The 23,971-nt window shown below is 47.3% G+C and overlaps 1 protein-coding gene across 5 annotated transcripts in view; it reads left to right on the top strand.

Annotated features, from left to right (window-relative positions):
• LOC138304297 (RING finger protein 112-like) overlaps positions 1-23,971 on the top strand; it is a 333,811-nt gene that overhangs the window by 149,831 nt on the left and 160,009 nt on the right. For all 5 annotated transcript variants that reach the window (XM_069244246.1, XM_069244245.1, XM_069244247.1 and 2 more), the window contains one exon: positions 700-912. In XM_069244246.1, coding sequence (XP_069100347.1) covers positions 700-912 — 213 coding nt within the window. The remainder of the gene's footprint in view (positions 1-699; positions 913-23,971) is intronic.

Genomic DNA, 23,971 nt, shown 5'->3' with positions numbered 1-23,971 from the left:
ATACTACAGTGAGTGTTTAAACATCATGGTATTCTATGAAATTTTAGAAGTTAGGAAAATGGACTACTTTGACTTAGGAATATTGTTCCTAGTGCATAAGGCCAGCCTCCTCAATCTGCTCTGGCAGTAAAATAAGCAAGCTGTGAGCAACTTTCGAATTGAAGCTAATGACTTGATGCAGTCAGGCCTGGAAGCTTCCCTCTTAATAGACAAATGCCTTAGCTAGACCCGGAGCCTTGATCAAAGTGCGTTAAGGGAGCAGGATCGAGCAGAAATATTATAGGTTCTAATAGTGTTTCTGTGGTTAATGGTTCCTCCTATTAGTACTGTATCTGTCTCCCTGATCCTCCCTGCCAATTTTTCTTCCAGGTAGTATCTTCTCTCTTAAATTCACCCTTATTTTTCTGTCAATTAGATTTAGTCTCTTTAACTGCTTCTCTGCCGTTATCTTTTTGTCTTTTTCTTTGTCTCTCCATCCAGCAGTTGCCCTCTGCATTTCTGGAGTGCTCGTTTCTAAATGCCCTGTCAAGATAACAAAATAAATGTTTATTTAGAAGTGACTACAGCTGATGCTTGTTTGCATTTCTAAAATATCTTAGATGATGGATCCGCATTACCCCAGTGAGTTCTAAGCTTCTCAGGCATAAGCATATTGCTTGCGTTCAAATGTCTCACAGGTTCTCTGTACGTTTCTTGTAGGAGACCAATGAGCCCACTGACCCTGTGGCAGCAGTGCAGCTGGTGGGGCTGGATGGAGATGGAAGGCTGGTTGTTCATGAACAAACGCTTAAGAGTTGTTTACAGTCAGAAGAGGTGAAGAACTGCTTAGTGTGCATGATCTCCATCATTGGCGAGCAGCGCAAGGGGAAATCCTTTCTCCTGAATTACCTCCTGAGGAAATTACAAAGCCTGGTGAGAAACAGGAGCAAGCGGGAACATTTTGGGAATGAAAATTGCTTCTAAGATGCACAAGAGAAAGCTTTCTTCATGTCGTTCACTCAACGTGTGTTCATGTTTTCATATCTGATGATTGAAATTGCTTTTTGTGAAAAAGGACTATAATTTCTTGTGTGGCATACTGTTTTTGGGCTCATTTCCTTTAACTGGGAAACTGGATTTAATAGGGTCTTGGAGCACTGCCTCTTTCACCAAGCAAGGACTTGTTGTTATAAAGGATGACTAAAGGTGCAACCCTGCAAAGAAACAAGGATGAATGTGTGGAATGGCTGTATGTGCTGAGATTATTACACAGTTGATGGGTTGTGATGTGAAGGAACGGTGGCTGCATATTCATTGGATGTACGCTGTGCAACTAGAATTGTGCATCCTTGCCGATACTTGTGTAGGAATGAATAGCACATGTCTGTTAGAATAGAAAAGCCTACCCATCGTTCACTAAAGGGAAGATGGTTCTGAGTCTCACAGAATCGCTTTACCCTGTGGCACTGCTCCACACAGCACGTAGCCTATGAAAGTGACATACTCATCAATGATTTATAAAGGCATCCATCTCTTGGCATAGTACTGTGGGGATTTCCACATACATTGACTAATATAAAAACCCTTAACTGAACCATTAAAACAACAATTTATTACTTCTGATAAACCATACCTTGCATTCCCTAGTGTGATCTGTACTAAGGACTTGAAACTATTTACAAAATATTTAATTTCATCCATATACTGTAGTTCAAACACTGTTAGAAGTATACATCAGAAGAACATGTTCTTCTGCTGGATAGTGGACATTCTGTCTTACCACAGATTCCTCACTGCTGCCCACAGCGCGCACATGTGGAGTGGTTTTCTTCTGTGTTAGAAGATGCCAAGTTAGACTTCTTGCACTGCTAACATCTCAATTTGTTGGTTGCTCCGAAACAGAGTATGTGAAAAATGGCTGTTGATAAACTGACGTTATGTGCTTGTGCGGTTGCCTATATGCAACTCCATGTCCTTACATCTGGAGGTGGGATAAAGCTACCACATAGTCCAATGGTGCCACCTACTGGCATGCACAGCTAGTCCAACAACGTTTCCGAATCCAGTCTAGTGTCTGGAAGGATTCGAGTGGTGAGGAATCTGCAGTTAAATGAAATTCACCAGAACAGTGGTGGCTGGTGACTGAAAGCAGTGGTGGGGCACAAATACAAGACGGAATTGCACCTTCTGAGAGAGCCTCACTACCCACATATTTCCATTCACCTACTCACCCACTGCCTTTGGTCACCTACCCATTTACTCATCCACATTGTCATCCACTGCCATTCACACAACTCTTATACACAGACACCCACATTTTCTCAGCCACTCTGTCAAGCCTTGCAAACACATTCAAACACACATTGCCTCACCCATCCAGTATCCAGCAGTTTCAGTGATAAAAGGTACACGTTTATTTGAGCTGCAGATTACATGTTTAATATGACATATCACGCCATTAGTTTGCAGAAGAAATAAAACAATAACTAGCCCTGATAAATAACTGGAACCATTACTGCCTTTGAGAGACAAAATCACATACAGAGGCAGTGAAAGGAGAGGCGAGCTGAGAGAACAGATTATTTCCTTATTGTCTGTAAAAAAAGATAGAGCTCCAACTTACTTGTGTGCAGGGTTGTCTTTGGCATATTTATGACTTGAGGTCTTCAGGTCACACTCCTGTCTCCCAGAGAGCCCTGGATGGAGTTATTTATTGTTTTTATTCCATTTCTCTGCCACAGACTGGGGATTTTCTTTGCGCAATGCCACATTCTTTTAATAAAATGTGACCTCTGGTACGTAAACACTTCTGATCACACCCCACCATTTGAGTAAATAGGAAAGGGTGGAGAATAATATTGGAGTGACATGAAGTTTTCAGAAACCCGGGCTGAAAAAAAAACGCTACAGGCTGTTTACTATCAGGGCTTCTGGTGGAGGAGGAGATAAGCCAGAGACGTCACTGCGATCTGAGAAAACTTAAGGGCTTTGCGTGGGCAAGCCGTGTCAGCCCTACTGTGCAGCTTTCAGCCACATACTGACGCAGGCGCACTGGGGCTTTTCAAAGTGCACAACTTTCACTCCGAAAATGTTGTGCAGAAAATGTTTTACTTTCATCATGTAATTAAATTTATGCTTTACTAGAGAGGCCAGAAAAGGCTAGGGGCACAGCCCCTTAGTCCTTGAACACCAGCCGCCACTGCACCAGAAAGAGCTTTACTGAAAATAAGTAACATATTTATCAGCTCTCAAGTGACAACTCAGTTGATTTGTTGTCTTTGGATCTTTCAGTCCACTGGCATGACTTCAGCTGTGGTAGAGAAATGCTGAAAGTATTCATGAGCTTTAGTTGAACTTGCCCACTTATCTCCTAGTCCTCGTGTTTTGTCTACGTGAGCACTACCTCTGTTTTTCCAATATATCTCAACACAGTGTTAACTGACAGTTTCTCAATGTGTTTCACTCCCATCCGAGTGCGAAGGGAGCAGGGTCAGGGATCCAGTATACAGTCACTCAAGCGCTAACCTCTTCTATGCCCCACTCCCAGGGATTCGGTCTCCGCTCTTACTTCCATTCTGGGCTGTTGCTTTTCTCCCTGCATGAGTCGGGTCCTGCTCAGTCTCTGTCCCCATCGGGTGCTCCCACTTGTCAACTGTCTCTGTCCATAGGTCTGCTATGGGACGTCTACGTACCCCTCTGGACTCTTCCCTTATCAGCGCCCTTTCTTTGTCTCTCCTACCTATGTCTCAACCTTGGGCCCTATCATCGCCTTACATGCTATGATGACTATCCTCTTGGCTAGTATCAGGGTAAGGTCTACAAATTGGTTCCCGACTCTTCTGGGCTCGGTTCTAGAGAGGATACTCAGCTGGCATATCTCAACAGTATTCCCCAGTAAGCGATCCAGGGTCACATTGAGCTTTGAAAGAACTTGTTCCCAGTACCCTTGTATGTGTGTGCATCCCGAGTCATATGAAGGAAGTCTGCATCCAGTACTGTGCATTGAGATGACAGCCTGGACTCACCCCTGTAAATTACTCTAAGCCTGTGCAGCATCATATAAGTCCTGTGCATGTTATTATACAGGATGTACCTCAATCGAGTGTTGTGTTAAGCACCACTTTTAGGGGGTATACTAGTAATCTCTCCATTCTGCATCTGAAAGATCCTGGTCCAGATCGCACATCCAGCACTCCCTTAGGCAACACCAATGGATTCCTGACCATTGTATGTAGAGCCCTATAAAACCAGGAAATCAGGTGGCTAACGGTGCCCATCATCAGTAGTAACTGCAGGACCTGGTGAGTCAACAGTTCGGTGCCTCTATGTCCCCGGAGGTCTCTGAATGTTTGCAAGAGTGCCTCGTGCATAAGGAATTGATCCACTGGGAGGTTTGTCTGCCTCATTGGGTCCAGCAGTGGGATGAGTGTGCCCAGTTGGTAGCAATTGCTCATCATCACTATCCCAGCGTCCGTCCAAGGACTAAGCTGACTAGCTCTAAAATATGTGATTGAGTCACCATGTGGTAGCCCAACAAGTGGTTGCTCAGGGATATAAAGCATTCCCCCTTCTGCCCACTTACAGCAGCAGTGCTAGTAACTCAGTGCCGTGGCCAGTAGGAGCCCCTTTCCCGAGATCCCCAATGCAGGCTGGAGAAACTTTGCAAGTAGTCGCCGCTGATTAGGCTCAGCTCAAATCTTGCCCAAGCTCTGATAGGCCTGCTACATTCAGCTATCATGTGACCCACTGAGCTGCGCAGCCAAGTAGTAAAGCTCAAAGTCAGGGACCCCAAGCCGTCTCTCAAGGGGCATCGTAGGCGTAGGGTCGTAGGCGTAGGGTTGTGGGAGAGACTCACTGACGACCCCCCATCCCAGATTAGCTCCCTTAAGACAGCGCCCAGCTGCCAAAACCACAACACTGAGACCCAGACCAGTAGGTTCACAAAATAATAAAACGTCCTAGGGAGCATGATCATCTTAGAAAGCGACATGCGCGCCGTGACTAGTAGTCTTGTAGCTCTCCAGAAGGAGACACAGGTTTTCAGGGAGCGCAGTGCCTTCCTGATCTTGCACTTCAGCAGCTCTGCTGCATCTTGGCAGACCTAGATAACAAGGCATTTAAATATATGAAGTGTTTCGACCACGTCTAATGGGCAGCCAGTCTGTTGTGGAGCCCCATGCATCATGGGGAAGGCGAATGTTTTGGCTCAGTTTAATCGAAGGCTGGAAAAAGCATAAAGGGGTATGATATGTTTCTCCCCCTCCACTGTGAAGCCACTCCCTCGGAGCGCCAGCCTGATGTACTCAGCCAGCAGTTCGATGGCCAGTGCAAATAGCAAGAGGTGAATCAAAAGAAGGAGGGGGGGACCGGGAGGTTATATGTTCCAGTGTACAGTCTCCCAATAATAGTACAACATACAAAGGTACACTGTTCCACATGTGCACAAATAGCCAAGGACACCTGAGGTGTCAGGAGCAAAAGCCCTCAAGCATCACAATGGATGACTAGCATCATCATCGGGAAATGCTCCTTGTCAGGCCGGCGCTGCAACGCCTGACGGGCTCCCCAAAGGGGGGCACTCAGCCGTACTGTTCTGATAGTAACTCTTAGATCTAACCTAATCAGACAGATATGCCTATATTCAGGCACCAGCATACGCACGGAGAGAACGAAAGAAAATATTAAAATTGGTTATTCATCTAAAAAATATTTCATAATTTTAATCAATACATTAGGATGAAGACCAAGATTAAAATCAAGAAGAAAGTAATAAATTGAGTGTTGATGCTCAATTACTCTCAAAGAGCAACAAACTACTGGGGACTATAATTATAATAGTACCCTTACACCAGGGTCGACATGTTTCGCATCGAACGGTCCTTACGGATCCAATGACGCTTCATCAGGACCAATAACAAGACATTAATCAATTCTTCTCCAAATCAAAAAAAGGGTGACAAAAAATATATACATTATATGTGCGGGATGCCGTTTCGGAGGGTAGGTCCCCAATGACGGACCTGGACACAAACCTGTGTTTCCGAGTCCTCGAAACGTGCCTCTCAAGGAGCCTTATCCTGATTGGGGATGGGCGACCTGACTGTGACTTAGCCAGTTTACTTTAATGTAAGTGACCAGTATATATATTTTTTGTCACCCTTTTTGTCACCATATTTTCTTTCGTTCTCTCCGTGCGTATGCTGGTGCCTGAATATAGGCATATCTGTCTGATTAGGTTAGATCTACGAGTTACTATCAGAAGAGTACGGCTGAGTGCCCCCCTTTGGGGAGCCCGTCAGGCGTTGCAGCGCCGGCCTGACGAGGAGCATTTCCCGATGATGATGCTAGTCATCCATTGTGATGCTTGAGGTCTTTTGCTCCTGACACCTCAGGTGTCCTTGGCTATTTATGCCCGTGTGGAACAGTGTACCTTTGTATGTTGTACAAATAGCAAGAGGGACAGCAGGCACTCCTACCTAGTACCGCTGAAGTTGTTGTATGTCTCGGAGATAGTGTCCAGTTTTAGCCCCAGGCCTTAAGTTCAGTAGTCATATCCAGTCTGTCCATCCCTCTCCTAGCCCCTTGAGGAGCATTCAGCTTCCATGATATCCCACCGCACGGTATCATAGGCTTTCTCTAGGTCCAGTGACACTGTCAGGTCCTATGGGTGACAAAGCCAGCCTGGTTGTGAACTATGTTTTGCAGACGTCTAAAACTGAGGGAGGTGTTTTGGGCCGGGATGAATCTGTTCTGATCAGAGTGTATTAGATTAGGCATGTGGGGCCCCAGCCTAGAGGACAGGGCCTTGCTCAGTACCTTAAAGTCTGTACTAACCATTAAGAGTGGTCGGTAGTCTGCCATGATGGTCTCAGGTGAAGGGGCCTTGGGTAGGGGAAGTGCCAGGGCCTCTCGTCAAGTATGAGAGACACCCCATCTCACACGCCTCCTTGAAGAGGGCCTCTTGCTTTAGAGCCAGGATCACAATATAGTTCACATAGAACTCCAGGGGAAGGCCATCGGTTCTTAGCGACTTTCCGATGCCATATCCTTGACAGCAGTCCTTACTTCCAGGACAGTAATCTGTCTCGCCAACCCCTCAGCCTCTGCCTCTGGAAGCCTCCGTACACCACCTGATCCAGGAGGCCACTGGGGTATCCCCGCGGGCCCGGTCCCTGCAGCCCATAGAGGGCCATATAGTAATCCCGAAATGCTGCATGGATGTTGACAGTGGAGAAGAATGTATTACCAGCCTGTGACACCACGCGATGGATTGGGGAAACTCCTGCCCTCTGGGTGGACCATCCAGTCCAGCAGCCATCCCTGCTCCTCTTCTTCGTTATGGGCGCAGGCAATGTATTCTCTGTGATTGTGGCACTGCAGGTGTTATACTGCTGTGTTGTACTGTTCCCTGGCCTTGAGCAGTTTACGAAGGGCCTCCAGATCCATTCCCAGCACACTGTCCAGGTGATGTATTATAGCATCCAAATGCTACAGCTCATGGTTAATTTCACTGCTGATACCCACAGTTTGGCTCAGGCAATGCCCCCTGCCGACTGCTTTGAAGGCGTCCCATTCCAGCAGTCCGACTGAGGCCATGCCAGAATTGTCCTCAAAGTAATGGACTATCCGGTCGTGCACCTTGTCCCAAAATGTCACATCCTCAAGGGCCACCATATGCAGGCACCATGTTGGAATCGTGGAGCGCTTGTCTACCAGTTGCAGGGGCAATAGTAGTGGGTTGTGGTCCGACAACATTTGATCAAAGTATTCTGTGTGATTGACGCATCGGCTGAGTCCCTTAGAGCAGATGTACGTGTCTAGTCTGGTATGTGCTTTATACATGCTGGAGTAGTATAGGTAGTTCCTGTTGTGGGCATGTTGTGTGCACCACACTTCCTCCATGTCCCAGTGTGCCATCCAGTCCCTCATGCCCTCATCTGTCATATGTTCCATTGCTCCAGATAACAGTGGGGTTGATTGGTCCATTTTTGTGCCTAGTACGCAATTAAAATCTCCCCCAAGTAACAGGACCCCCTCTGACAACTGACTTAATTGTGTGGACAGGGAGCTTAGGAAATGGTTTTGGGCATACACACTTCCCAGCACCACCAGCATGCTGTCAAGTCTTCCCTCCACCAAGGACGTATCTACCCTCCTTCTCAGTTTTTACTGTTATGGCTGTTATGGTTAAGAAAACTCCCACTGTTAGAAATGCGGTCTTTAGTTGGCAGTGAGGTTACCCCCTGTCCAAGCAAGGACCCTCACTCTACTCAGGGTAAGTCACACACAATCCAAATTATCCTGTGCCCACCCTCTGGTAGCTTGGCACTGAGCAGTCAGGCTTAACTTAGAAGGCAATGTGTAAAGTATTTGTGTAATAAGTCATCAAGTAGCACAGTATAACACCACACAAATACACCACACAGTGTGTAGAAAAATATAGAATATTTATCTGGATAAATGCAGGTCAAAACGATCAAGATTTGTACATGTTGAAATATCACTTCAGAGAATGATAAAAGGAGTCTTTAGTCTTTAAAAAGCAACAAGTGTCTCTTGCAAGCACAAAATACCTGGTTTGCGTTCAAATTCTCTGCAAGGGACCGCAGAGGAGGAGATGCATGGAAAACGGGGAGGTGCACGTCAGTTTATCCGGGCGCACACAGACGATGTGTCGATAATTTTCCACGCATGGAAGGCTTTGCGTCTATTTCCGGTGCGCTTTCATGGATCCTCTTCGGGTTGTGGGGTATTCGACGCCCGGGGATGATGCAGAGAAATCCTGGGAGTGCAGGACAAAGTCACAGTAGCTGTGTCGATCGTTTGGGCGATGCAGGGAAGTTTCTGTCGCACTGCAGGTGCTGCGTCGATTCTTCTCGCAGGAAGTCAGGCTGTGTCGTTTCGGCTTGGCTATGCATCGATCCAGTGGGCCGCGTGTCGAAGTTCCGGCTGCAACGCTGTCTCTGCGTCATTTTTCTCTCAGGGAGCCGGGCAGCGTTATTCCCGTTCAGCCTGAAGTGATTTTCTCACCGCGATGCAGGCTGTGCGTCATTTCTGGCAGGCTGTGTGTAGAATTTTCGTCGCAAAAGGAGTTCTTTGCAGGAGGAAGTATTTTTGGTCCTGAGACTTCAAAGAACAGGAGGCAAGCTCTATCCAAGCCCTTGGAGAGCACTTCTCAGCAGTGCCAGAGGGCAGCAAGGCAGTAGGGCAACAGCCAGGGGGTCGAGGGGGGATCAATCCTTTGCAGAAGAGCAGTCAGGCGAGACCTTTGAGCAGTCAGGCAGTTCTTCTTGGCACATTGCACGCCCTGGTTCAGAGTTTCTTCACGTAGTATCTTGTTCAGAAGTGCCTGAGTTGGTAGGATCAGAGGCCCTGTTTGAATACCCAAATGTGCCTTTGAAGGGGGGGAGACTTAAAAGAGTGGCTTAGAAGTGCACAAGGTCCCCTTTCAGTTCCATCCTGTCTGCCAGGGTCCCAGTATGGGGTTTGGCAGTCCATTGTGTGAGGGCAGGCCACTCCACCCTCCCAGTCCAGGAAGACCCATTCAGTATACAGATGTGTGCAGGTGTGACTGAGCATCCTGTGTTTGGGGTTGTCTGAGTGAAATGCACAAGGGAGCTGACAAATAACCCAGCCAGATGTGGCTTGTAAGGCACAGAAGGATTTAAGTGCAGAGAAATGCTCACTTTCTAAAACTGGCATTTCTAAAATAGCAATATTAAATCCAACTACACCTGTCAGCAGGATTTTGTATTACCATGCTGGCCATACTAAATATGACCTTGTTACTCCTTTCAGATCAGAATCTACCACTCAAACAGTATGTGAGGGTAGCCCTAATGTTAGTCTATGAAAGAAGCAGTCCACACAGTAGTGTAAAACGAATTAAGGAGTTCTACACTACCAGGACATATAAACTACACAAGTATATGTCCTGCCTTTTACCTACATAGTACCCTGCCCAATGGGTTACCTAGGGCCTACCTTAGGGGAGACTTATATGTAGAAAAACAGGAGTTTAAAGCTTGGCAAGGACTTTTAAATGCCAAGTCGAAGTGGCAGGGAAGCTGCACACCCAGACCTTGCAGTGGCAGGCTTGAAGCATGGTTAAGGAGCTACCTATGTGGGTGGCACAATCAGTGCAGCAAGCCCACTAATAGCGTTTAATCTACAGGGCCTGGGCACATGTAGTGCACTTTACTAGGGACTTACAAGTAGAATAAATAAGCCAAATTTCGTATGAACCAATGTCACCATGTTTTAAGGGAGAGAGCGAAATGCACTTTAACACTAGTTAGCAGTGGTAAAGTGTGCAGAGTCCTAACACCAGGAAAAACAGTATCCAAAAAGTGGAGGGAGGCAGGCAAAAAGTTGAGTGACCACCCTAAGGCTGTCAGGTCTCTCACCCAAATAAGTGCCTCTTGTGCAAATGGCGAGTATGTGGTGATCTACATCTGACCACGCCGGTGGTGCTGTAGCCTATCACGTTTCTTGCAGCAAGGCTATGTGTACCCCACACCTCTTGAGGAACTTATATATTTTGTGACATTTGGTCGCTGCTCTCATTCCCCGTATGTTCCACGTCATGAGTTTAAACTTGTGTAATGTACGTGTTATGGGATAGCTATCTATCTGTCCCCAACTTCTTTTCCCCATCCCCCGTCTACACCCAACACTCCCCTTTGTCTCCCCACATCCCCCGCATGAAGACTGAAAAGTATGATGCAACTGAAAAAAACACAAACATGTGTCCCAGTTCCTCATTCCTAGGGCAGCCCAGCAGCGATAGGCCATCCAAACCAGTCAAATCAAAGAAACTGTTGCTGCCTTTGATCTCCATGGCAGGTCTATAGGATCGAAGGTGGGGGTAGGCTCATAGTTCAGCCAATGGCTCCACCTTACTGCACTAGGCTCCACAGTGCTCAAGGCCTCACTCCTCCTCCTTTAAATGATCTTGTTCAATGTCTGCGAGGTGATCACCAGTGGGAAGCTCTCAGTTTGATCCTGCCCCTCGGATAACAACCTCATGGAGCCACATCTCGAGACTGGGTCCTCCCCATCTTCTGTGCCCCTGGCATCCATGAGTTCATCGGCTGCTAGCAAGGCCGCTGCCTTGTCCCGGTCCATTTGCGTTTTAGTGGGCCTGACCAGTATTCCACTTCATGCACTCCCCTCCGCGTGCCCCAGTGTGCAGGGGTCTCTTTGTTCCTGCATGGCATGCCTCAATTCAGGACCATGCTTCTTCCGGGTCCTGGCAGAAGTGCAAAGTGCCATCTGCCAGGATTTTAAATTTACAGGGAACCTGAGGGAATAGCACAGGCCCTCTTCTCTTAATGCTCTCTAGACCTCTAGAAAAAAGGCCACTTTGGCCTGAACCACTCTGAAGGTGCCCACTCCCGGGCCTGCTTTAGAAGCAAGTCTCTGTCTTCATAGTGTAGCAAGCTTGCAATCTTGCAACTGCCGGCATGGTCGGCCTCCCCGGAGCCGATGGTCATGCTGGTACTCTGTATATAACCCTCTCGATTGCAAATAAGGGGGTGGGTTGGTTTGGGGCAACAGTATCCCAGTCGGGACTCCAGCTATTCCACCATGTCTGGACCTTCTATGCTCTTGGAAGGCCCATCACTCAGATGTTGTTCCACCTGTTGCGTCCTTCCACGCCCTCTCCTCATTGCTCAGAGGCCCCTTAGCTAGGCACTCATGGCTTTCTGTGCCTGCTGCACCTCGTATAGGACCGTTTCGGAGCCCTTGACTCTGTCCACCCGTTTGCTGTGGTCTGCACACAGCAGGCCCAGCTCTGTCACCACCGTGCCAGTCCATTGGTGAAGCATGTTTTTCACATCTGTTATGGCTGTGAGAATTGTTCAATGTGTTCTGTAGGGTTTGGACAGCGTCTCAAGTGTCATCCCCGCTTCTGCCAGGTCCTTATCACCCTCTTGGAACTCATGTGAGGTGCCCTGTGGTTTGGTCCTCAGCTTACCCATCTCTACCCCATATTACTGATTGCAAGCCGCTCGCTGATTATCTGTTGGGAATGTATGGCAAGGTGAACACAGTAAATGTAGGTCTGTGTGGCCCCAGTCGTCACTCAAGGGGCCTGTGTCCTTGTGGAGTGTTCACTGTCCTTCCCAGGACTGCACTGCTGTCCCCCGGGGCACCCCACAGCAATCACTGACCTTCACCTTCAGTGGTCTTTTGGGTCTTCAGTGCACTCTGCTGCAGTCTCCAGCTTCGGACCCCAGCCTCGCAGAAGGTCTCCCGCTCTTCAGTGTACCAGGACGGAGCCCGACTATCCAGCCAATGTCCACAGCTGTGTCCCAGCCACTTTCTACCGTTTGTCGGGCCCCCTCAGGCAGCGGCCAGGTCCCACCTGGTGCACATATCGGTGCATGCATTCCAAGATTTTATGCCTGGGAGGTTGGGTTGGGTTATTGGGGGAACAGAGGCCCGGCTCATCGCACCTCATCCCGGCTTGTCCCGACGTCCGCATTCGGGGTGGCTCTGTAACCAGGTCTTCCACCTCAGGCATCCAGCTCTCACCTGGGTGGGACGTGAGGATAAGGCCAGGGGTGGGGGCAGGGCGAGAAAGATGCCCTCTATGCACACTACTCTCCCACTCACCACTGTCTGGGTGTAGAACTCCACCTGGGGCCTCAAGCACCACTCCAGAAGCCCCAGAGTACCTCTGCTGCAAGCTCTATTGCCCCAGGAGACCGAGACAAGTCCAGGAGCACCAGGCATGTTCAACACCACCACCGAGGTTATTGACAGCGACCCCTCTGTTGGGTTGCTCTGCACTTCTCTGTCTTCCCCAACACTGATTCATGACTGCTGCCTTGGTACCGGCCCACTCTGCTTCCTATTCCCCTCCGGGACCGTCGTGGCTCTTCGGGCCTACCTGCCAAGGCCTGCACAGGCTACAATGCCTATCCGAGTTGCCGAGCCGTGCTCCGGGCTCCCTCCTGCACCGTGGTGATAGGAGGGTCATCTCCCCTTATTCCCTAGCAGACCACAGAGTGCAGTGCTCCGTTGTTCTTGTGCCAGCTACAGCATAGTTAGCGCACTCCTTGGCCTGCAGCCGGGGCCGGCCCACAGCAGCAGGGCTGCAGTGCCGCTCGTCTTGGCTGGGTCTGACAACTGTTTTAGATGCCTCTGGGCCACTCTGGTGGCAAGTGCTTGGGGGGACCTCTGGTTTAGGGCAGGGGCAGAGGGGCGCGAATGCACCCCCCAGGCGCTCACTAAAACCAGTATCCTGTTAGGCTGGTGCAAAGTCTAAGCATCCATCATTGTGGCATGCTTGGCCACGCCCCGACTGAAGTGGCATTGTCTGTGTTGAGTCAGGTGGCATTGGTCCAGACTGGTTCGAGAAATTGCTTAATGGTAGGAGCATGATGAGAGCAGAGTTTTATCAGAAGTCCATGTGAGTTGAGCTCTAGGGTCAGTCACTGAAGACAAAACTGTGTGTCACTTGTGAGCAAACTGCACCGTGGACTTGAAGGGGCCTCAGAGGTGAATTCCCTCTCAAGTGTAACTCCACTTCAGAGTGGGGCTGTCACTCAATAGTTTGGTCCTAGGATAAGAATTTCCTGCCTATGAGTAACTGGGAGGTTGGAGTGTGCTTATCAGCTAACAGATGGGTCTAGTTCAGCCACTGAAAACTGCAGGTAGCAGCTAAAATAGTCTGCGGAGTGGACTTGTTTTATATAGGTGACTGGTATTTGGAAGATTGCTCAAAGATTGAGTCTTTAACTCCAACTTGAGCCAGAGTAGATGTTGCAGATAAAATAAAGAGACACCAGTAGGGCTTTTTCTGGTCCTGTTCCAGAAATGTTTAAAGTTATGTGAGGTGCTGGAAGGGAATATGGGGGTCATTATGACCCCAACGGTCTGTGATAATGTGGCAGTAGTACCGCCAACAGGCTGGCGTTACATACCGCCACATTATGACATTGGCAAGTTGGCTGCAGCCAACCTGCCAGTATACCACTCCGACTGCCATGGAGGTAGCAGCCGCCGGGCCGGAGATAACAATCTCCAGCCCGGCGGCCGCTATTTTACCACCGGCAGCATTTTGACCCTGCCTACCACCATGGTTTTTGTGGCGTTCATAACGCTGCGAAAATCATGGTGGTAGGCCCTACCTGTGACAGGGAATTCCTTACCTGTAACTGGTAGGAGGCTCACCCACCCCCCACAAAACACTTCCCAGATGACCCCCACTCTCCCATTCACGCACACTGGCAGACACGCGCCAGGCATACACACACTCACTCACACAAGCATACAAGCATTCATTCACGCAGGCATACATTCATTCTCTCACACATTCGTACTAACATTCACACTGACACTCAAACACGCATTCACATTTCCATTCATACACTAATTCTCGCACATGCATACACACACGCATACAATACTACACACACCTTCACATTCATGCACACACTCACACGTTCATGCACACAACCCCACCCACACACACACACACACACACACACACAACACTCCCCCCTCCCCTGTCGGAAACCAGACTTACCTGCATTCAGGGGGTCTTCCGGCAGGGGAGGGGCCGCTGCTACTGCCAGCAGCACCCACTAGCAGAACACCGCCAGGCCGTATTATTTGTCATAACCTTAACACCATATGCCAATATGGCCACAGCTGGATTTCTGCCCTTCTCGTGGCAGAAATCCAGCTGTAGTCATAATTTGGCGGACAGATGTCTGCCGCGGCGACGGTCTTTTGGCGGCCGTCGCCGCGGCGGTAGGCAGCATTTACCACCAATCTTATAATATAATGAGGGCCTATGTTCCTGGTGAAAGATGGGGAGCATAGTGTTTGTGATATTAAATAGTGTCCTAACTGTTGAATGATAATTTAAGAGAAAGCCATGTTTATATGATAATTACTAGCTCAATTTAACGTTGTTTATGATTTCAGAGCAAAGTGATCACAAATTTAGGGAATTTATACCACAATTTCTACTTCAGTCCGCATGTGTCATCATTCCTAAATAAACCCCAAACAATTAATGGAGCGCATATGATAAATAAAACTGCACAACAAAATAGCTCCTTTACTCAGGCTAAAGCCAATATCCATCCAAGCAATTTGTTTAATGCTTCTGCTTCCTGAAGATCAAACAACTGCCTCGCCCTGACCCATAACCTCAGAAAACTGAGTAGCATTGTAAAGATTATATGCCACAATATTGAGGTTAAAAATATTGACCTGCAAGAATATCAACTCAAGAATATCAGCTACTGGTACTATCTGTTCCTAGAGAACCCATGCTCTGCATTCTACTCCCATCTAGTGTTGGGCCTCGGTGTTTGCAACTTGTTTTGCTTTGCAGAAGTCTGATTCACAAGACCTGTCCAGACCTCACCCTTGGCCTATACTGGCTCCATCTCAAAGTGTTTTTCTCACTCAAGCGGGTAATATAAGTGAAGTTCACTGTCAAAGATGGAGTGTGCTGTCAATAGCAAAGTGAGTAAGAAGAACAAAGAAATATCTGTGATCAATGCTGGCTTCTGGGCAGGAGGGTAGACATGTGAATCTACAGCTCTACACACTGCATTCGATGGTTGAAGGGTAAATAAGGTTTTCCATTCATACCATGTGTAGCTGTAGACATGCATGCTGTACATTGACTGTAAAGCAATCCCTTTGCAAAATGGTGGTTAGTAAGAATATGATTCAAATATTTGAAAAAGTATTCTTAGTTCAGGTTGACCAACCAAAGCCTGTTGATGTGCTAGAAATTCTACATAGTAATGCTAAGTGGGCTGACCACGTAGCAGCCTTGCAAACCTTGGTTAGAGAAATGTTACCACAAGAGACTAACATGGCCACCTTTTTGCATTTAGAGTGGGTACTACGGGATGCAAAGAGTTTTTGCTGATCTTAGCATATCATGGTTTGATGCATTTAACTATCCACCTGGCAATGCCAGTTTTAGAGATGGCAGGACCCTTGTGGGGTTTGGTGAAGGCTACAACAAGTTGATTGGACTTTCTCAATGGTTTGGTTCTATCAAAGTAATACATGAGAACCTTCCTACCATCCAAAGTGTGAAGAGCCCTTTCTGCTACAAATTCTGGTTGTGGGACGAAGACTGGAAGCTTAATGTTTTGGTTCATGTGAAGAGGTGAGACCCCCTTAGACACAAATTTAGAGTTGTAAGAAGGACTACCCTATCTTTGTGAATCTGGAAGAATGGTTCATGTGCCAAAGAAGCTTGTGGCTCATTAATGTGGCTATCGGAGGTAATTGAGACTAGGAACACCACCTTCCAAGACAAGATGTGTTGGTCACATGAGTGTAGGGGCTCAGAGGAAGGGTCAATAAGTTATACGAGGACCACATTCAGATTCATCAAAGGTACAAGGGCCACCTTTGGAGGTATTACCCTCTTTAGTGCTGGGAGCCTTAATAATAGATGACTGTTAGAAGTTGGTTGTTGGGTGACTGGGTATGAGCCCTGGTCAAGCAGCAACCACAATCCTAGTCAGGCAAACACTAAATTAACTGTGCTCACCCTCCTGTAGCTTGCACAGAGTACTCAGGCTTAGCTTAGAGGCAGTGTGTAAAGTATTTGTGCAAACCTCAAACAGTGAAAACACCGCAAAAAAAGATTCCATACCAGTTTAGAAAAATAGATCTGAATATAACAAATGAAACAAGACCAAAATGGCAAAAATCCAATACTTAGCACTGGAGATGTGGACTTTCTAAGTGTTTAGTAACAATAGTGCCAATTGGAGATAAACCAATACTATCATGTTTAGAGCAGAGAGCACAAGCACGTTAGCACTTGTTAGCAGTGGTCAAGTGCACAGAGTCCTAAGGCCAACAAAAATGAATGCAGTAAGAATTGGAGGAGGAAGGCAAAATGTTTGTGGATCACCCTGAAGAAAGGGACATTTTCTGACAATGAATGTTGTCTGTCTTGTGGGTACTCCGTAACTGTAGTTAAATGTAAGCATATGGATGTGTAATGAAGGCCTGCCTTGTAAAGGTGTAGACAAGACAAAACAATTCCCTGCACAGAAACTTTAAATGAGTTTAAGCATTCAGAAATACAGTAATGCGTTAATCTTTTCCTCTTAGCCACATAACAGGTGTGCACAGTGGGCTCTCTCACTTTGTGCATGATAGCCATGCTTTCCTCTAGGAGCTTGAGGTAGCCAAACTCTAGAAACTCAAGTGTTGGATCACGAGGTTCATCTGTTTGGGATCTGTATTCTTGAGCTGACTGCGATGCTGAGTGAGAAGGTCTGATCTGAAAAGGAACTTCTTTTGTGGCCTTTTTGCCCAGGTTGGTGCCACTAGGTTGTACCTCATGGACCCCTGCTCCATTTTATTCACCACGTTTGGAATGAGGGGGGACGCAGAAAAGCATAGGTAAATATCCCTGACCAGTTCATCCTGGAGGCAATGTTTTGACATTTTGAATTTTTGATAGCGGTAAACAGGCCTATTGTGGCAGTTGCCACCACTGAAAGTACTTGTGAAGGACTTGTGGGTGGAGCTTACTCTTGTGAAGTTGTTCATGATTCCTTCTGAGGTGCACAAAGTCGTTCTCCACTACTCTCCCAACAGGTGAATGTTGTTGTGGGTTACGCAAAACGAAATCTCCTACTCTAGTGCACAGAGTTGGTGGGATGCCCCCTGCTTTTGGATTCAATACATCACTGTTATGTTACTTATCCTTATCAGATGTTTTTCCCTGAATAAGGGTGAGGACCGCTTTCAGGGACAGTGTGATGGTTAGGAGTTGCAGGTAGTTTGTGGTGTCCCTGGTGCTGAGAGGTCCAGGTGCCTTTGACAATCATCTCATGAAGTGTGCACCACACCCATGAGAGATGCATCAGTGATGGTCGTCACCTATGGAAGAGGACTTAGGAAGGACCTGCCAAGCCACACGTTTTGACTTTATCAGCAAAGCAGAGAGTACTGAGCCTGGTTGATACCTTATACTAGATCCCAACCACAGTCTTTCAGTTTCTGCCATGAGAAGCACTCTTGTAATGTATGAATGGGTAACCTGGCATGTGATGTAATCACAATACATGAAGCCTTCATACCCATCTGTTTCATTTCAGTTTGAACAGTGATAGTACAATCTGTCTGAAAAAGAAGCAGCAGCTGTTGGAATGCCATCAGCCTCTGTTCATTGGGATATGCTTTACTTGTTACCACATATAGAAAGGAGCCAAGATAGGGCTGAATGTTTTGTGGTCGAAAATGCAACTTTTTTGCATTGATGCTGAAACCTAGGCTATAAAGTTGGGATACTTCTGTTCGAGTGTATGGTAGGCATTGCTGTTTGCTGCTACTCATGATTAGCCAATTGGCTAAGTAAGGAAAGACGTGTATGGTATTTCTGTGAAGGTGCACTAATGCTAGTGCAAAGCACTTTGTAAACACCAGTGGAGCAATAGTGACTCAAGCAGGTAATGCCTTACACTGGTAGTGTCATCCACTTGCCAAAAAGGGAGTCACTGTTTTGCATCAGAGACACACCTTGCAGAGCCACCTATGGCCATCCCAAGTCCATTTTCCCTATAGACCACTGTCAGAAAGTCTTTGTCTGGTGGGGTCTAGAAAGGACTGTTGGTACGGTGGTCTCTGATCACAGTTTCCCGGTTTGGCACCTCACCTGCTTTCCTGCTCCCATAAGTTGATTTGGGACTGGGGGACTGTAAGGCCTTATAGACATGTTGATGCAAGTGTCTATTTTGGTCCATCTGGAGGCTGAACAGATTTTCTCCATCAAAAGGGATTTTTAAGAGGTGCTGTTGCACTCTGGGCCTAAACTCTGTAACCCAAAGCCAGGCATACCTGCAGAGGAATAGGAGGGGCCATCTAATATTGGCACTACTGATGATTTCCCCTCAGCAACCAAATCCTGGCCTCTTTTACGATGAGAACTCCTCCGCGACCTCCCATTGGCACTGATTGTACCTGGGAATAGGCTGAGTGAATTGCCATTGCACCGGAGTACGGCTGCCTCACGGGCTATCCTCTTTCCCGCGGCATCAATTTGGATAGATTACTTGTCAGTCAGAGTGGCATCTCTGGTGGCCTTTGCAGAAGCCCTTTTTATAGACCATGTTCACCACTAAGGAGCTAAAAACAATTTGTCCATAAATTTAAACTGGATTGTCTTGGGCAGGCTTATATTTTTTCTCTATATGGGGAGTAGCTACACTGGCTTTTGCTCACTTCTTAAAGTTCTCAGAGGCTGATTTCACCAGGCCCTTAAGCACTGAAAGATTATGGACTGCACGCTCCATCCAAGACAGACTTCTGACTAGGAAATGTCCTTCTCTTACAGTATGGTATGCAGTAGTGTTGTATTATCTGGTGGGTTGACTTGGCAGGGTAGGGCTCTCGATCTTGATCATCCACCACACAGTGTCCCCAGGGATTATTCCTTTCCTGAGGCCTAAAGGTTTCTTAATAAGGGTCCTGTAGTTAGTAATTGCTGCCTGCTTCAGAGACAGTGTCATGTGTCTTAGGTGGAGGAGAGTGCAGGAGTAGTGGTGGTGGATGAGTTGTGGGTGGTACTTATGAGAGAGGGAACAGGGCTGGTGGCAGAATCTCTGACCCTTTCATGGTTTGGTGGTCTAAAAGGGTCGCCTCCTGGTGCCTTTTTGAAGGCCAGCTGGCAAACATTTGGGATGTGAATGAGTCCTGTCGCTGGAGGTTTAGCTGGGATCTTGCTTGAGTCATGGCGGATGAAAAGCTTCTCATTTTGCATCAAGAGCCTCAGACAGCCTTTCAAAGATCGAGCTCTCTGCCCGACTTTAGCAGCGAGGGATTCGTCAGCGCCAGCCTTGATGTCCATTACAGCTAAAGTTCTGCCATCAGTTTCTCCTCTGGATGCAGCTTTACAGCATCTCAGGTCAGATCAGCTTTGATTTCTGCTCCAAGTATTGGGCCGAGGTGACACCGAAAGGCAGTGTGGTTTGCTTCCCTTGGAAGTGGGCTTTGCAGGTGTTAAGCCAGCTTTGACAAGAGTGAACCGTGTCAGAAGCACCTTTTATTCATTCCAGGTTGGCTTGGTTGGTGTTACACCAATCCAAATCTGTAATAATGTGCCTAGAGAGGTAAAATACTTTTTGTATTTTTTTTTTCAGCTGTTGCACTTACTAATCCTGTGCTTAAAGACATTGATGCAAAAATGTTGTGGCGTTATCGCTTTTCTAGTTCGTGTGGATAGTATGCTGCTAAAACTCTGCTTGAAAAAACAGACATTTGAGGTGGATAGACTTAAAATGTGGCTGGTGTTGTGATGAATGTGATCCAACTACAGCTACTCTCCACCTAAACTTGGTAACTTCCTTTCTTTGTTTAAACAATTTATGTCACACTCTCAGTTTGCATTTATGCATATTTACTAATTTAATAATTTACTCTTCATAACTCGACCTACTTTGAAAATCTGATGGAAAATTCTTCCCACATATTCCTCACATTTTTAATATTGTCCAGGTGACATCCAGAAACCTTTTCACACTCCTGCACTGCGGTTGGACCATCCAGTCCAGCAGCCATCCCTGCTCCTCTTCTTCGTTATGGGCGCAGGCAATGTATTCTCTGTGATTGTGGCACTGCAGGTGTTATACTGCTGTGTTGTACTGTTCCCTGGCCTTGAGCAGTTTACGAAGGGCCTCCAGATCCATTCCCAGCACACTGTCCAGGTGATGTATTATAGCATCCAAATGCTACAGCTCATGGTTAATTTCACTGCTGATACCCACAGTTTGGCTCAGGCAATGCCCCCTGCCGACTGCTTTGAAGGCGTCCCATTCCAGTAGTCCGACTGAGGCCATGCCAGAATTGTCCTCAAAGTAATGGACTATCCGGTCGTGCACCTTGTCCCAAAATGTCACATCCTCAAGGGCCACCATATGCAGGCACCATGTTGGAATCGTGGAGCGCTTGTCTACCAGTTGCAGGGGCAATAGTAGTGGGTTGTGGTCCGACAACATTTGATCAAAGTATTCTGTGTGATTGACGCATCGGCTGAGTCCCTTAGAGCAGATGTACGTGTCTAGTCTGGTATGTGCTTTATACATGCTGGAGTAGTATAGGTAGTTCCTGTTGTGGGCATGTTGTGTGCACCACACTTCCTCCATGTCCCAGTGTGCCATCCAGTCCCTCATGCCCTCATCTGTCATATGTTCCATTGCTCCAGATAACAGTGGGGTTGATTGGTCCATTTTTGTGCCTAGTACGCAATTAAAATCTCCCCCAAGTAACAGGACCCCCTCTGACAACTGACTTAATTGTGTGGACAGGGAGCTTAGGAAATGGTTTTGGGCATACACACTTCCCAGCACCACCAGCATGCTGTCAAGTCTTCCCTCCACCAAGGACGTATCTACCCTCCTTCTCAGTTTTTACTGTTATGGCTGTTATGGTTAAGAAAACTCCCACTGTTAGAAATGGGGTCTTTAGTTGGCAGTGAGGTTACCCCCTGTCCAAGCAAGGACCCTCACTCTACTCAGGGTAAGTCACACACAATCCAAATTATCCTGTGCCCACCCTCTGGTAGCTTGGCACTGAGCAGTCAGGCTTAACTTAGAAGGCAATGTGTAAAGTATTTGTGTAATAAGTCATCAAGTAGCACAGTATAACACCACACAAATACACCACACAGTGTGTAGAAAAATATAGAATATTTATCTGGATAAATGCAGGTCAAAACGATCAAGATTTGTACATGTTGAAATATCACTTCAGAGAATGATAAAAGGAGTCTTTAGTCTTTAAAAAGCAACAAGTGTCTCTTGCAAGCACAAAATACCTGGTTTGCGTTCAAATTCTCTGCAAGGGACCGCAGAGGAGGAGATGCATGGAAAACGGGGAGGTGCACGTCAGTTTATCCGGGCGCACACAGACGATGTGTCGATAATTTTCCACGCATGGAAGGCTTTGCGTCTATTTCCGGTGCGCTTTCATGGATCCTCTTCGGGTTGTGGGGTATTCGGACGCCCGGGGATGATGCAGAGAAATCCTGGGAGTGCAGGACAAAGTCACAGTAGCTGTGACGATCGTTTGGGCGATGCAGGGAAGTTTCTGTCGCACTGCAGGTGCTGCGTCGATTCTTCTCGCAGGAAGTCAGGCTGTGTCGTTTCGGCTTGGCTATGCATCGATCCAGTGGGCCGCATGTCGAAGTTCCGGCTGCAACGCTGTCTCTGCGTCATTTTTCTCTCAGGGAGCCGGGCAGCGTTATTCCCGTTCAGCCTGAAGTGATTTTCTCACCGCGATGCAGGCTGTGCGTCATTTCTGGCAGGCTGTGTGTAGAATTTTCGTCGCAAAAGGAGTTCTTTGCAGGAGGAAGTATTTTTGGTCCTGAGACTTCAAAGAACAGGAGGCAAGCTCTATCCAAGCCCTTGGAGAGCACTTCTCAGCAGTGCCAGAGGGCAGCAAGGCAGTAGGGCAACAGCCAGGGGGTCGAGGGGGGATCAATCCTTTGCAGAAGAGCAGTCAGGCGAGACCTTTGAGCAGTCAGGCAGTTCTTCTTGGCACATTGCACGCCCTGGTTCAGAGTTTCTTCACGTAGTATCTTGTTCAGAAGTGCCTGAGTTGGTAGGATCAGAGGCCCTGTTTGAATACCCAAATGTGCCTTTGAAGGGGGGGAGACTTAAAAGAGTGGCTTAGAAGTGCACAAGGTCCCCTTTCAGTTCCATCCTGTCTGCCAGGGTCCCAGTATGGGGTTTGGCAGTCCATTGTGTGAGGGCAGGCCACTCCACCCTCCCAGTCCAGGAAGACCCATTCAGTATACAGATGTGTGCAGGTGTGACTGAGCATCCTGTGTTTGGGGTTGTCTGAGTGAAATGCACAAGGGAGCTGACAAATAACCCAGCCAGATGTGGCTTGTAAGGCACAGAAGGATTTAAGTGCAGAGAAATGCTCACTTTCTAAAACTGGCATTTCTAAAATAGCAATATTAAATCCAACTACACCTGTCAGCAGGATTTTGTATTACCATGCTGGCCATACTAAATATGACCTTGTTACTCCTTTCAGATCAGAATCTACCACTCAAACAGTATGTGAGGGTAGCCCTAATGTTAGTCTATGAAAGAAGCAGTCCACACAGTAGTGTAAAACGAATTAAGGAGTTCTACACTACCAGGACATATAAACTACACAAGTATATGTCCTGCCTTTTACCTACATAGTACCCTGCCCAATGGGTTACCTAGGGCCTACCTTAGGGGAGACTTATATGTAGAAAAACAGGAGTTTAAAGCTTGGCAAGGACTTTTAAATGCCAAGTCGAAGTGGCAGGGAAGCTGCATACCCAGACCTTGCAGTGGCAGGCTTGAAGCATGGTTAAGGAGCTACCTATGTGGGTGGCACAATCAGTGCAGCAAGCCCACTAATAGCGTTTAATCTACAGGGCCTGGGCACATGTAGTGCACTTTACTAGGGACTTACAAGTAGAATAAATAAGCCAAATTTCGTATGAACCAATGTCACCATGTTTTAAGGGAGAGAGCGAAATGCACTTTAACACTAGTTAGCAGTGGTAAAGTGTGCAGAGTCCTAACACCAGGAAAAACAGTATCCAAAAAGTGGAGGGAGGCAAGCAAAAAGTTGAGTGACCACCCTAAGGCTGTCAGGTCTCTCACCCAAATAAGTGCCTCTTGTGCAAATGGCGAGTATGTGGTGATATACATCTGACCACGCCGGTGGTGCTGTAGCCTATCACGTTTCTTGCAGCAAGGCTATGTGTACCCCACACCTCTTGAGGAACTTATATATTTTGTGACATTTGGTCGCTGCTCTCATTCCCTGTATGTTCCACGTCATGAGTTTAAACTTGTGTAATGTACGTGTTATGGGATAGCTATCTATCTGTCCCCAACTTCTTTTCCCCATCCCCCGTCTACACCCAACACTCCCCTTTGTCTCCCCACATCCCCCGCATGAAGACTGAAAAGTATGATGCAACTGAAAAAAACAC

This window comes from Pleurodeles waltl, chromosome 7 (genome assembly GCF_031143425.1).
Source record: "Pleurodeles waltl isolate 20211129_DDA chromosome 7, aPleWal1.hap1.20221129, whole genome shotgun sequence".
Lineage (NCBI taxonomy): Eukaryota > Metazoa > Chordata > Amphibia > Caudata > Salamandridae > Pleurodeles > Pleurodeles waltl.
The sequence above is the reverse complement of the archived record's forward strand: the minus strand, read 5'-3'. Positions and strand labels throughout refer to the sequence as shown.